This window comes from Gossypium hirsutum, chromosome D03 (genome assembly GCF_007990345.1).
Source record: "Gossypium hirsutum isolate 1008001.06 chromosome D03, Gossypium_hirsutum_v2.1, whole genome shotgun sequence".
NCBI classification, from domain to species: Eukaryota; Viridiplantae; Streptophyta; class Magnoliopsida; order Malvales; family Malvaceae; genus Gossypium; species Gossypium hirsutum.
Genome location: NC_053439.1, coordinates 50,373,132 through 50,386,007, shown reverse-complemented (window position 1 = coordinate 50,386,007; position 12,876 = coordinate 50,373,132). Strand labels below are relative to the sequence as shown.

At 34.9% G+C, this 12,876-nt stretch overlaps 2 protein-coding genes across 4 annotated transcripts; one reads left to right on the top strand and one right to left on the bottom strand.

The window, feature by feature from the left end:
- The first annotated feature begins 4,145 nt into the window (after window positions 1–4,145).
- LOC107927096 (anthocyanidin 3-O-glucosyltransferase 2) lies at window positions 4,146–5,854 on the top strand. The gene has a single exon (XM_016858071.2). The coding sequence runs from the start codon at window positions 4,157–4,159 to the stop codon at window positions 5,726–5,728; it is 1,572 nt and encodes a 523-aa protein (XP_016713560.2). The 5' UTR covers window positions 4,146–4,156; the 3' UTR covers window positions 5,729–5,854.
- Window positions 5,855–8,894: 3,040 nt separating this feature from the next.
- On the bottom strand, window positions 8,895–12,827 carry LOC107927098 (transcription initiation factor TFIID subunit 15b). Of its 3 annotated transcripts, XR_005911509.1 has the most exons (8): window positions 12,507–12,799; window positions 12,237–12,348; window positions 11,359–12,067; window positions 10,938–11,088; window positions 10,789–10,861; window positions 10,103–10,316; window positions 9,925–9,979; window positions 8,895–9,713 (listed from the first exon to the last, which is right to left on the bottom strand). XR_005911509.1 is itself a non-coding variant. In XM_016858073.2 (6 exons), the coding sequence occupies exons 1-6, from the start codon at window positions 12,694–12,696 to the stop codon at window positions 10,202–10,204; spliced, it is 1,350 nt and encodes a 449-aa protein (XP_016713562.2). In that variant the 5' UTR covers window positions 12,697–12,800; the 3' UTR covers window positions 8,895–10,201. The 3 variants fall into 3 exon arrangements, 1 of the variants encoding a protein (XP_016713562.2); XR_001692376.2 differs by having other exon boundaries at window positions 8,895–9,979; window positions 12,507–12,827; XM_016858073.2 differs by having other exon boundaries at window positions 8,895–10,316; window positions 12,507–12,800.
- Between the last annotated feature and the right edge of the window lie 49 nt (window positions 12,828–12,876).

Below are 12,876 nucleotides of genomic sequence, written 5' to 3'. Positions count from 1 at the left end.
CTCCTCTCTATCGCCTCCTTCATTCCTTCCTTCATTTCCCGTAGAAAACTGCTTCTGTTTATCGATTTTCTAGTAACTTGTTTTTTTTAATTATTCAATACTTGTTTTTTAACACAATTACAAATAATTTATTTGATATTAGTTTTTTTCAATTTATAACGATTAATATTGTAGCTTAATAATTGAGTATTATTATAAATAAATCATTGCAATATATGTAAAAATAATTTAAAATATAAAAATTTATTAATATATATTAATATATGTAAAAACAACTTTTCCGAAAAATATTTTCAAAAAATCTGCAAAGCAGCAGAAAATATTTTACACAGATTCAATCAAACACCAGAAAATATTTTCCAGTAAATCATTTTACAGAAAAGTAAAACATTTTTCAGAAATTATTTTACGGAAAATATTTTAGTGGCAATCAAACAGACCCTAAGATTCATGATATATCCAAATTTAAATTGTGGATGTATGATATTAGTTGATGATTTGTTATTATTGAAATATGGAATTTGAATTTAAATTTGTATATACGATTTATGCATTATATGTTTATTATTGTTATAATTTGATTTATGGTAATACCACTGAGTATGAAATACTCAGCGTACGGTTGTTTCCGTGCGCAGGTCGATAGAAGTCAAAGGTCTCGGTTCAGCATCCAGATTAATCCCGGCTTGAGCATAATTTTGGTGATGTATATTTTCTTTTGGTAATGTGGCATTTACATAGGATGTATATAAAGGTTATTATGTTTTAATATAAATGGTTAAAAATGTTAGTATTAGAAGTTTATGAATTATAATGAAAGAAGTTTACCTATTTTTATTTAATTAGTACATTGTTAAATTTAAATTGATATTATATTGATTGAGTTTGATTAGAAGGAATTTAGAATAGGAAATGAGAATGTGAAATGAACTGGTTGATTTGATTATATTTGAAAATGAAATAGTTTTAAATTGCAGGGGGTTTTATGTAAAAATAAGTTGAAATGCTGCCGAAATTTATATAAAAAAATGAAGTCCATTGGTAAACAAACATATGAATTTATGATTTATTCTAATATGTTGGTTATTTATTTAAGAATTATTTATAAATCGTTTGATATGTCTGGTAATGCCTCGTAACCCTGTTCCGGCGACGGTCTGGGGTTAGGGGTGTTACAATGAGCTTAATGACAATTTTATAGAGAACGACGAACTTTTGCAACATAATTGTAGTGAAACCGTGCCATGACGGTAGTGGCGGTGGGGGAAGCAGAAGAGGAAGGTGGTAAATTTTGAGAATCAAAATTGAGATCATTTGTAAATTTTGAGCGTTAATTTTTTTTAAATAGGACTAAATTGATATAATATGTAAAAGTTGAAGGCTAAATTTGTTATTCTATCGATTTTTTAATTGCCATGTCACCCTCCCGTTAGTACAATTAACGAAAATGGATAAAAAAAACAATCTCAATTAGTTAAGTGACCAAATTTTTTTAAAAAAATTATAGTTGGATGACAAAAAAGAAACAAACTCGTAATTGGGTGTTCAAATTTTTTTTAAAAAAATCATAATTTGGTGACCACAAAAGAAAATGGCCCATATTTGTATGGCATGTGGTGTTTACCCTTTATTAATTTCACCGTATTTTTAAATGAAAAATATTTATTTGATATTTATATAACAAAAAAAAATTTTGTTATAATGAGACTAAATTTAACCAAAATGTTTTATCATTCTTAACAATTGGACTTATATTTTTAAATCCAAAAATAAAACTTAATTCCTTTCAAGTAAAAAAAAAAGAACTAAATTCAAATATATAAAGAATACAAAGGTCAAATATTATCTCTGGGAAAACTACCTAGATAGTCACCCGAGTTTATCGGTGCTCTTATTTTGGTCACCTATTTTAAAAATTTGTCATTTTAGTCACTCTAGTTAGATAACTTATCAGTCTTAGTCACTCTGTCGTTAAACACATATGGTCACCAGATGGAATGCTTACTTGCAGTCTTTTGAATGGTATAATAACAAATTTAACCCTTAACAATTTGAATATTCTGTTAATTTGGTCCTAATTCTAAAAAATTCAACAATTTTTACCCACAACGTTTGCAAATTCTGTCAATTCAATCCTGGTTCTAAAATTAAAATATATATAATTTTAAAGCTTCAAAAACTTAAAATTTATTATAAAAATACATAAAATTTAAATTAAAAAACATATAAAAATACATTAGTAGTATACTTTTTTTATTCCACAAACAAACATAAAAAATTGTCATGGGTTTCTTTTTTAAAAAATATTTTTTTAATATTTTACTATACCCTTACAGGAAATTTGTCAACCCATCTAGCCCTACTTGTGGAGTCTAAAAACTCCACTAATAGTGCATCAAATAATTTTCTATGTAATTTTATATTATAATAAATATAAAAATGGAAACCCAGGAAAAAAATCTGAAATTTTAAAGGCTAGTATAGCGTTGCTTTTAAAAAATTCGGTTTAAAATTTAAGTTTTTAGTATTGCTATCAAAGAATATTTTTCAAAAATAAAATGTTTATTTTAGACATGATATAATAAACTACAAAACAAGCTTTTAAACACTATTTGAATTTATTATATTACAATATTTCAATAAAATGTAAAAAATAATTTATTGCAACTCATTATTAATATTTTGATATATGAAATACAAATTTTGAATATTTTAAAGTAATTAATATTAATTATTTGTAAATTCAATTTGAATATATAAATTATATTTTAAATATTAAAATATAACCATTACAAATTTAAATATATAATTTATATATTTAAAATAAATTTGAATAAAAAATAATTTTATCCAATATAAATATTTAATAAAATACATTGAATTATAAATAATGATTAAAAATATTATTTGACCCAAAAGCCTTTCCGAAAAGTGTGAGAGTTTGAGTAAAAATATAGGCCCAAAAAATGTGCATGGGCAAAAAAAGGCATGTTTAAAAAACGGACCAGGCCTCAAGTAATATTTTTTTTTCCTGCCCGACCTGAATTAGCAAAAAGACAAAAAATGTTATTTTTTGCTGTTTTGTTGCTATTTTCTTGCTGTTTTCTCACTATTTTGCTACAATTTCACTATTATGTTACTATTATTTTATTGTTATTGTTTTGATATTGTATAACTCTTGTTTGTTGTTAATTTTGTTACTATTTTAGAGTCACTTGCTTGTTAAGTTACACCTATCTTAGTGTTATTTAAATACAAATATTTTTTTAATTTATTTTCAATTTGTTAGGAAACATTTATTTTAATATTTTTAGTATTTTTGATGTATTATATTTTTAAAATTTTTATATAAAAAATTAATTCGACCAGGCCGGGTCCAGGTTTTAACATTTTATATGGGTCGGGCTTGGACAAAATTTTTAACTCATTTTTCAGGTCAAGATGGACCTAAGCCTAGCAAATGGGCATAATTTTTTGGTAAGGCTTGACCCGGCCTTTGGACAGGTCTACCAAAAGCACTTCCCAAGCGCAAAAGTTAGAAGAATGTTTTTTTTTTAGGTTTAAAAGTATTTTTTTACTTCAAAAATAGTTTGTTTAGCCTCGCTTATGGTTCCAAAAATACTTTTGAAAAGTAATAGTAAATACATCCTAGGTGAACTCTATAGCTCTACAATTGACAACATGGCACTCGATGAAGCTTTAAGGTCGGCCCCCGTTTCCTCAGTTGTGGCATCCTCCGTTAGTCCAATCCCTTCGGCATTTTTTTTATAAAAATTATATAAAAAATTGATTACGTATGAAAATAGGTTGGAGGACAAAATATTTACGAAAATGAGTTATTTGCTACTGTACCTAAGGTGATGTCTGATACTTTGACGGCATCACTCCCCTTTTTCAATCAATCATCTCACAATTATTAAACTTTAAAAAAATAATTTTTTAATATTATCATTGTGTCAAACGATACTCATGTATATTTTTAAAAATACCCGTAAAAATACGGGTATAATGGGCGGTATTATTGACCAAAGGACGTTAGTATGAAAGTGGACAGAGATCCGACAAGTATTAATTATCTCGTGCCAAGGTTAATTTTTTCTTTTCTTTTCTTTTTCAGTGAAAAGGTAAAATAAATTGATTGGGTGGTATTAGCGACATGAAGTTCCACGCCTTTAGGACTTGTACTGCTTGTACAATCTATCATCACTCAACTTTTAGTGGCCTCCACTCCTCAATCTTATCTACCTTCTTCATCGTCTCTGTTGCCTATCCTGTGCTGTTCCAGATGGTCATGAAAGCCGAGCTTGTCTTCATCCCAATGCCTCTAATGGGCCATTTCGTATCTATGGTCCAACTGGCTAAGCTTTTGCTTGATCTCCATCCCAATCTCTCCATTACTGTTCTCATGATAAAACTAAACCCCGATGCAAAACTCGCTGCCTACGTCCACTCTCTCACTGCCACTCGCATGAAATTCATCGACCTCCCTCCACCTGAAACGCGCGAAGATGAATCTCCCTCCAATTTTGTCACTACTTTATTGCAAATCCATGGACCGTTAGTGAAACAGGCTGCCACCAACATAGTTCAGTACTCCACCTCTGTGCTCGACTCGCCTCGCCTCGCCGGGTTTGTTCTCGACATGTTTTTAACTCCTTTCATTGATTTGGGTAACCAGTTGAGTGTTCCGAGTTATGTTTTTTACACATCGGGTGCAGCTTTTCTCGGCTTTCAATTTTATATACTAGACCTTCACGATGAGCAAAATGTTAACATCCTTGAGTTAGAGGACTCGGACACTGAGTTCACCATACCCTCCTATCTCAACCCTGTGTCATCTAAACTCTTTCCCACTGTTATGCTCAAGCCTGAATCTCTTCCTATGGTGATTACCTTGACAAGAGGGCTAAGAAAGGCCAAGGGTATAATAATAAACACGTTTTGGGAGCTCGAATCCCATGCAATCAGCTCCCTATCTGATGCTAGTGCTCTACCCGTTTATCCAGTGGGACCTTTATTGAATCTCGAGAGTGAAAGTGAGGTCCATCAGAGTTCTGATATCATGAAATGGCTGGATGAACAACCGCCGTCATCGGTGGTGTTTCTCTGCTTCGGGAGCTGGGGCAGCTTCAATGGGGATCAAGTGAAAGAGATTGCTTTCGCGCTAGAGCAGAGTGGGCACCGGTTCTTGTGGTCATTACGCCAACCCCCACACCCATCCAAGGGCCCGAGGGCAAGCCCAACTGACTATGATGATGCATCGGAGGTTCTGCCAGAAGGGTTCTTAGATCGAACGCGTGGCATAGGTAAGATCATTGGTTGGGCACCGCAAGTGGCGATTTTGGGCCACCCAGCGACTGGAGGGTTCGTATCGCATTGTGGGTGGAACTCGACGCTGGAGAGTATATGGTTCGAAGTTCCCATAGCGGCGTGGCCAGTTTACGCAGAACAACAACTGAATGCGTTTGAATTGGTGATGGAGTTGGGATTAGCAGTGGAAATTAAAATGGATTATAAGAGAGATGGTATGGATAGCGGTGAAATTGAAATCGTGAGTGCCAAAACGATAGAGAAAGGAATAAGGAGCGTGATGGAAGAGGGCAGTGATGTTAGGAGAAGGGTAAAAGAGATGAGTGAAAAGAGTAGGAAAGCCTTGATGAATGCTGGATCTTCACACTCTACGTTACGTGGTTTGGTCGATGATGTGATGAACAATATGTTTACGTAAAATTACTAGGTTTGACATCCATCCATGAAATATGATTAAGAAAAAGATGTGCTATGTCTCTTAGCTTCAAGACTCATACTCTTGTTCTCCTATCTTATATTTATAGAAATTGGTGGTGTTATTATATATTACTTAGTACTTATGAAACTGTTTTTTCGTCGATGCAAGAGTTTTATTGCATATGAAATTTTGGCTGAGAGCAAATGGAACTCAGAGGCATAATATAATCATTAACAATGTCACCATTCTTAATACACATTTAATTAGACTTCTCTCTTGACACCCCCACTACAAAAACTTTTAAGTGCATTATGCCTATAAACCCAACTTCATAAAAAAAAGTGATAAAATATGTCACATATTCTGATTTCACATCACCTTTACCTTGTGTTATTTCCACAACAACAACTACTTGTGCTGATGATAAATGAAATCTATGAACTATCCATGCGACTCAGGCCGATGATATTCCCGCCAACAATTCTTTGGATCCTACCAAGTGTCCTGGAATGCATTGCTTGATCTCTTCAAAAGCACACAGTGTTTCTGAATCAAGATCTCCAGCAAACTGCACACACAGCAGGAGCTATATAAGGAATGTTTTCATAAGCACAAGCAGGAACTAGAATAATTAATGAGTTCTCATACCTTAAAAAACCAACTGAGGAGTAGGGAGGAATTTGTGTTTATAGGGAAGGGAACCAACTCAAGAATTACCTGGTGAGCCTTATTTGCAAAATGCATGCCTTGAAGAAGCAGTGCCTCTCCACACCCCAAGGCCTTCCGAGCTCATATCTTGCAAGGTCTCTTCACCACCTGTAGTTTCTCTCTCCCCCCAAACCTCCAGCCTAGATGTTTAAATCCCTTCTCCTTGAGGAGTCCGAAAAGCATGCCCCACTCACCTCTACTACACTTTCAAGGTCTGTCTCCCTCAAATACTATGGAAATCATCAATCTTCCCACCAAAGGAGTCAAAGGAATTCAAAGAGCCTGAAGATATCGCGGACCCCCTCAAGGCCTTCTTTCAGCAACACTAGCGCTTAGACATCACCTACACTAATCTGTGTCGTTTTATCTTCAATTTACTTTGGAGTTTCTTCCCTTCAATGAGTCAAAGGAGTTTGAAGAATCCACAAAGCTACCTCTAGGGCCTCCTCATCATCCTCTTTGAGCTCCTAGGTTGCGTCTCACACCTAGGTAACTCTGATCCCTTTCCTTTCTTTGTTATTAACTCTATTTGCCACCTTCCTTCCCCATGATTCAAGCATTACCTCGTCTTGAGTACAAACGCTCTCCCTGTTGCAATCCTTGAACTTTTCCGCTCGCAAAATTTGGTTATTTCATTAATAACCAAACTCAAGATACCATGCCTAAAAAAGGCAACAAAGAGTACCCCTTGATGTGATACTCTACCCCAATGTGGGAGAAAGCTAAGCTCTATTCAAGAAGGTTTGCACTAACAAAGGCCAAGTCTCCAAAACTCCCCAACTTAAAAAGAAACGGCGAACCGTTAGACCACCAATACTCCCTTTCCCGCCAAATCTCATCCATCGTTCAAGCCGCCACTTACTGTGCTCGTGAGCTCGACCGGGAGTTTGAGCTTGGAATCCGATGGTGAACTTTTACTACGGGTTTTCGTAGGAACTGGCCTAGGGTTCGTGTTTTCATTTACTTCTCATTCTAGTATTGAATTTTCTTTTTGTTTGAGGATTTTGTGGATGTGGTTGCAGTGCAGGTAACGGATGAATGGTTTTCCACTGAAGAAATTTTGCTGTAAGTAAGATTAGGCCGAATATCAATTTTACTTATTTTTCTTGAGTAATTTGATAAAAAGAATTGTGTGATTGGCTATGATATAAAAGATTAATTCAAATCTTATTCTTTAATTTGAGAGTAAAATCATGCATTTTAATTTCCATTGAAAGTTACATCTTTAAACGTTTTATATTTTTGTGTTTTTATTCTTCAATTTTTTTAGAATTTAGATTAAATTTATGCCAAGGTTGTGGGTAAAAATTGTTACTTTTTTTTAAAATTAAGATCAAATTGACAAAATATGTAAAGTATTAAGAGTTAAATTTATCATTATAGCAAACTAATGACTAGACCAAAAGTATTTAAGAGTAAATTGAGTTTTTATTACCAATAAAAACAACATCCTTATGTTTCAATATGAATACTACCATATCGTAGGAGTTTTACGGAAAAAAAAAAGAGTCAAAAACTCCTCATCAAATTTGAACCGATGACCTATACCTTACCATGACATTTTGAGTTAAAAGAGGGGTTCGATTTAATTACTGAATGAATCAATAGATGAATAAGATCTATATATATGTATATATATATATGCAGTAGACTCATAATAGCTAGTAATTAAAATTGACAACTCATGTGACAGAAACGACTAAAATAATAAGCTTTTTAAATAAACGATAAAAATAAAATTGTGAACAAATTTGGATGACTACCTAAATAAATCTGACGTACAGGAGCGAGACGATAATCTCACCTAACATCTTCTACAAAATTTAGATTTTATTTTTTTTTACAATTAACAATTCAACTTTATAAATTCTTTATACTACTAATTAATCACCAATCATATATTTTTATTTTACTCCATTTATTATATAATTATTTATTTATGAATTCTTTACCATTTGTGAACACGTACGGTCACAAAAAAGTCATTAGTTTACAGTTAAATTCTACTGTTAATCCTTTTATTTTACAAAAATTATACATTTAATTTTTATACCCTAATTCAATTAATATTAATGTCCATCTAGTTTATAAATCAGATTTTAAAATTAATCCCGACCGACATATTAACACTGTTCAGCTAAATTTAATCACTCACATTATACACAGATTGTAAATTTAATTCATTTTAAATCTCAATTCTTTTCAAATTTTAGATTTTTATTTATTATACAATCTAATATAATTTTAGTACAAAAAGTTTTGAACATAATTTGATAAATAACTTTATTATTTGATAAGTACATTTTTTTAAAAAAATTAATAAATGCAACTAAAAATACTGAACTAATGTACAAAATTAAATCCACAACCTTCACATTTAAATTTTAATTTAAACAAATTTAAACCAAATAATCAGTCGAATTATTCAATTAGTTCATTTGAAGTACCTGTGTCTCCATTATTCAAAAAGCAGCAGCAATCCCATTGATAAATTTGGAACATTGTGCCTCAACAAAATAAACAGTGAAGCTAAATACATAAAGATTTAAGATATTCTAGACAGAACACTTGAGAATATCCTTGACGACCACCATCGGTACTAAAACTATCAAACAACAACATGCAGCATCACAAGTTGCTACCATATCCCAAGCTCAAAGCTACAACAAAACCAGATCATGAAGGCATGGCACAACCCTCCAGCCATTGTTCTGCATTTCAAATACTTCACCAATACCACAGCTGCCACCCCCAAGCGTATATTCAATCATCCAATGCCATTTCAACCACTCATCATTCCCAACTTCTTATTTAGCAAATCAACTATGTACAAGCCATTAACTCGTTTTTAATTAGGGCAAAAGATGCACTCTAGGTGCTAGAACCCTTGTATTGCCTTTGCCACAAAGCACAACCCTCATGAAAGTGTATGAGTTTTTGGAAGTCATGTGTGTCTGCATAATAAAGCTTAGGATCTACAGTCTCTAAAGTGCTGTCTAGTTTATCCATGAAACATGCTATTTCTTTATTAGTCAATATGCATTATTCCTTTATGGTCCATGATGTTGAATGCTCAAATATTGAGTTTGAGATGGATAAATTTCTTACTATTAGAGATATATAAAATGAAAAATCAGAAAATTATGCCTATAGCCCTACAAGAAGGCATGGCTAGGCGCATCAGGCATGCACCTGATCAAATGGACCTAGCCTGGAAGTGTCTTGAGGCGTTTTTTGTTGGATAATGATAAGGCACATGGCGCACACCTTGACAACACTGGCAACATGACAAAAATTTCAAGCCCAAACCAAGCTAATTTGACAACATTAAGGCATAAAGACTTAATATAAGAGATACCCATGCATGCATATAAATAACAAGCTTGTTCCACCATGATGAGCAGACAGGAAACAAAATCAAGTCCACCATCAAGGGTTAACTACCAAACAAAAAGGGTAAATGTGTGATTTGAAAGAGCCGCACTCACCTGAAATTATCAACCTACCTTAGCAGCAAGCAATTTGGAGTTAATCCACTTGCCTCTATAAAAGATTGACACAAATTCAATCAATGCAACAACTAGAAAGAAAGAACCCCCAGCAAGCAGTAGACAAAGGAGGAAAAGGAGAAAAAAGGGGTATTGCCCAGACAAGTGAACAACCTACCTCTTAGTCTACTGTTCAAGAACAATGCCGTCAATGCAACACAACTAGAACCCTTAGACCACATTCCTAGTGCATAAAAAACTTGAAGCTGAGAGCCTCTCAGTATGGGCGCGAGCGATTTCCGCCATGGTGATGCCTATCTGGCCCAGAACCACCATCTCTGTAACTATCCCTGCGCCTGTCGCCACCACCTCCGTAGCCACCTTTACCACCTCTGTCAAATTAAAAAAAAAAAAAGAATTTATTTAGGAAAAGAACAAGTTTACTTGGTATAAACACAAGTGAGATATTTTAGGCAATCATTTTAGCTGTTTACTTGCACAGTGACAAACAAAAGGAGTGACCAAGTATTACCATAAGCAAACCATACACAAGATGAGCAGTAAGACATAGGCTGTCAATGATAACCAAAGGTGCTCATTTGAATATTTGGTTTCAAAAGGAAATGAAAGCAAGTAAAACCTTAAAAGCAGGAATCCGACATGGCAATATAAAATATAGACAGAAAAAAATGCTCTATACGCATCATATATTCATAAATAACATGGAAAAACAAAGCATCTAATTGCAATATAGATGAACTCAATCCAAAGAAAACCCCAACGGGACATCTCAATCACTTCGAGATAAGAAAAGGCATCTAAATGAAAAGGTTATAGTTAGGTAGTCAAAGGTAAAAATGATACCCATGATCATGTACTTTGAGCGCAGTCTTCTCTGCCATAGCCACGCCGATCGTATAGCCTCTCATGACATGATCTGAGAGAAGATTCCACAAGGATGAGGTAAAATATTTAAGGCAACAAACTAAACTAAGAAGTTTGTAGGTACTTACTGTTAAAGAAACCGCCAGCAGAGTGGGCAGCCTGAGGATCTTCGTAAGACAAAACTGCATCGCCTTTCTGGTTTCCTTTATCATCTGTGTATATTTTAATATTCCATGGCCATTGATCTTTATAGCCACGCTTCTGCTTAATTCTTCCAACCTAAACAATATGTGAATTGTTAGAAACACCAGTGATGATAAAAAAATATTCATGCAAAATAAAAAAAGAAATTGTCAATAGAACCACGTACATAAAACACCCCCAAGTCCATGAAAACATGGAACTAGAGAACAAAATAAGTTTCAAAGGATAATTATCATAAACCAAAAATACCATATCTGAAAATAAAACAGAAACACCGGTACGAAGTAGACGACATAATTCCCATTATACAGCACATGGATTTAAAGTATAAGATTCAGCCATTACTTGTCCAATGCTGCCAAAAAGGTCTCTTAATTCTTCAATAGTAACATCAGGTGGCAAATTTGTTATGTATATTCTTGAGTTATCGCAAGAATCCCCACAGTTGCCGTCACACTGCTTGATCTTAGCCGGTGCTTCAACAGGAGGACCACCATAACCACCTCCCTGATTTCGAGGACCACCAGAACCATACCCACCAGGAGGTCCACCACGACCACCAGTCCTCACATCACTCAAACCCTCACCAGCATAACCACCCACAGGGCCACCATAAGATGGAGGGTATGATGTAGATCCACCAGTATAGCTCGTAGGTGGAGGGACTGAGTCCATTCCATAATTTGCATTCCCACCATATGTATTAGGAGCAGGTGGATAATTCCCACCATAAGAATTGGGTGCTGGAGGAACTTGACCATACCCACTATCTTCTCCCCCTTGACTACTTCCATAAGAACCACCTCTACTACCACTGCTTCTATTATCATTATTTCCCCCTCTGCCTCCATCATAGTTGTTATTCCTCGCACCATCATAACCACCTCTACCCCCATCTCTACCTCCGCGATTACCGCCATATCCCCCACCACCACCTCCTCTGCTATAACCACCACTAGTACTACCACTACCACGATCACCACCAGCACCCGCAGGAGATGGTGCACCGCATTTGTTACATTCAACTCTTCTTGCAAAGTTCAAGTTCCCACAGCTACATAGACATATGCCAGTTTAAATAAACATAAATCTAACAACTAACAGTAGTATCAAAATATCAGCAAACCGAAACCTGAATATTAGACTAATGAACAATGCAAAATCCACAACGGAGAGGAAAACCCCCCCCATAAGTAAATCAAAAGCAGTGGAACATCGTTTACCTGGGGTTAGGGCAAAGCCAATCACCATCACGTCCGCTTCCACCACGACCACCACCTCTTCCGCCGCCACCTCTGCCAGCACGCTCTCCTCCTTGGTAGCCTCCACCGCCTCCTGAAACATCAAGATCCCATTAATTAAACTAAGAACGTAACAAGACCTACAAAGCGGATTGATCTCCAAAAAACCAATATCAAATCTGCGAGAAAACGAACAGTCAACAACGCTACCCCACAAATCTAACAAAAAATATTAAGAACAAACAAAATTACCTCGATTTTGATAACCACCGCCATATCCTCCACCTCCACCACGACCCCCATGACCTCCACTTCCACCTCGTCCGCCACCACCAGCGTAACCCCCGCCGCCGCCATAGCCTCCAGATCCTCCATAACCACCAGCATATGAAGGCGGAGCAGCTTCGCCTCCGTCTTGACCGTACATCCTTTGATGATGCATCTAGGGCTTTTTTGTTTTGTTTGTCTTTCGTTTTAGGGGACAGAGGAAAAATAAAAATAAGAAATATTTAGGGTTCAATAAATTTATAAAATGTGTCATGTTGGAATATATAAAGGCCGTCCGTCTAAGAGACGATGGATTTTCTTTAAACCAATTGAGAGATTATTTGCCTTGCCCGCT

Coding starts and splice junctions, on each gene's coding strand:
- LOC107927096 (XM_016858071.2), top strand. CDS start 4,157: ATGAAGTTCCACGCCTTTAGGACTTGTACTGCTTGTACAATCTATCAT.
- LOC107927098 (XM_016858073.2), bottom strand. CDS start 12,696: ATGCATCATCAAAGGATGTACGGTCAAGACGGAGGCGAAGCTGCTCCG. Junction 12,068..12,236: donor TGGCTTTGCCCTAACCCCAG/GTAAACGATGTT, acceptor ATGTCTATGTAG/CTGTGGGAACTTGAACTTTG. Junction 10,317..10,788: donor CTCAAAGTACATGATCATGG/GTATCATTTTTA, acceptor TTAATTTGACAG/AGGTGGTAAAGGTGGCTACG.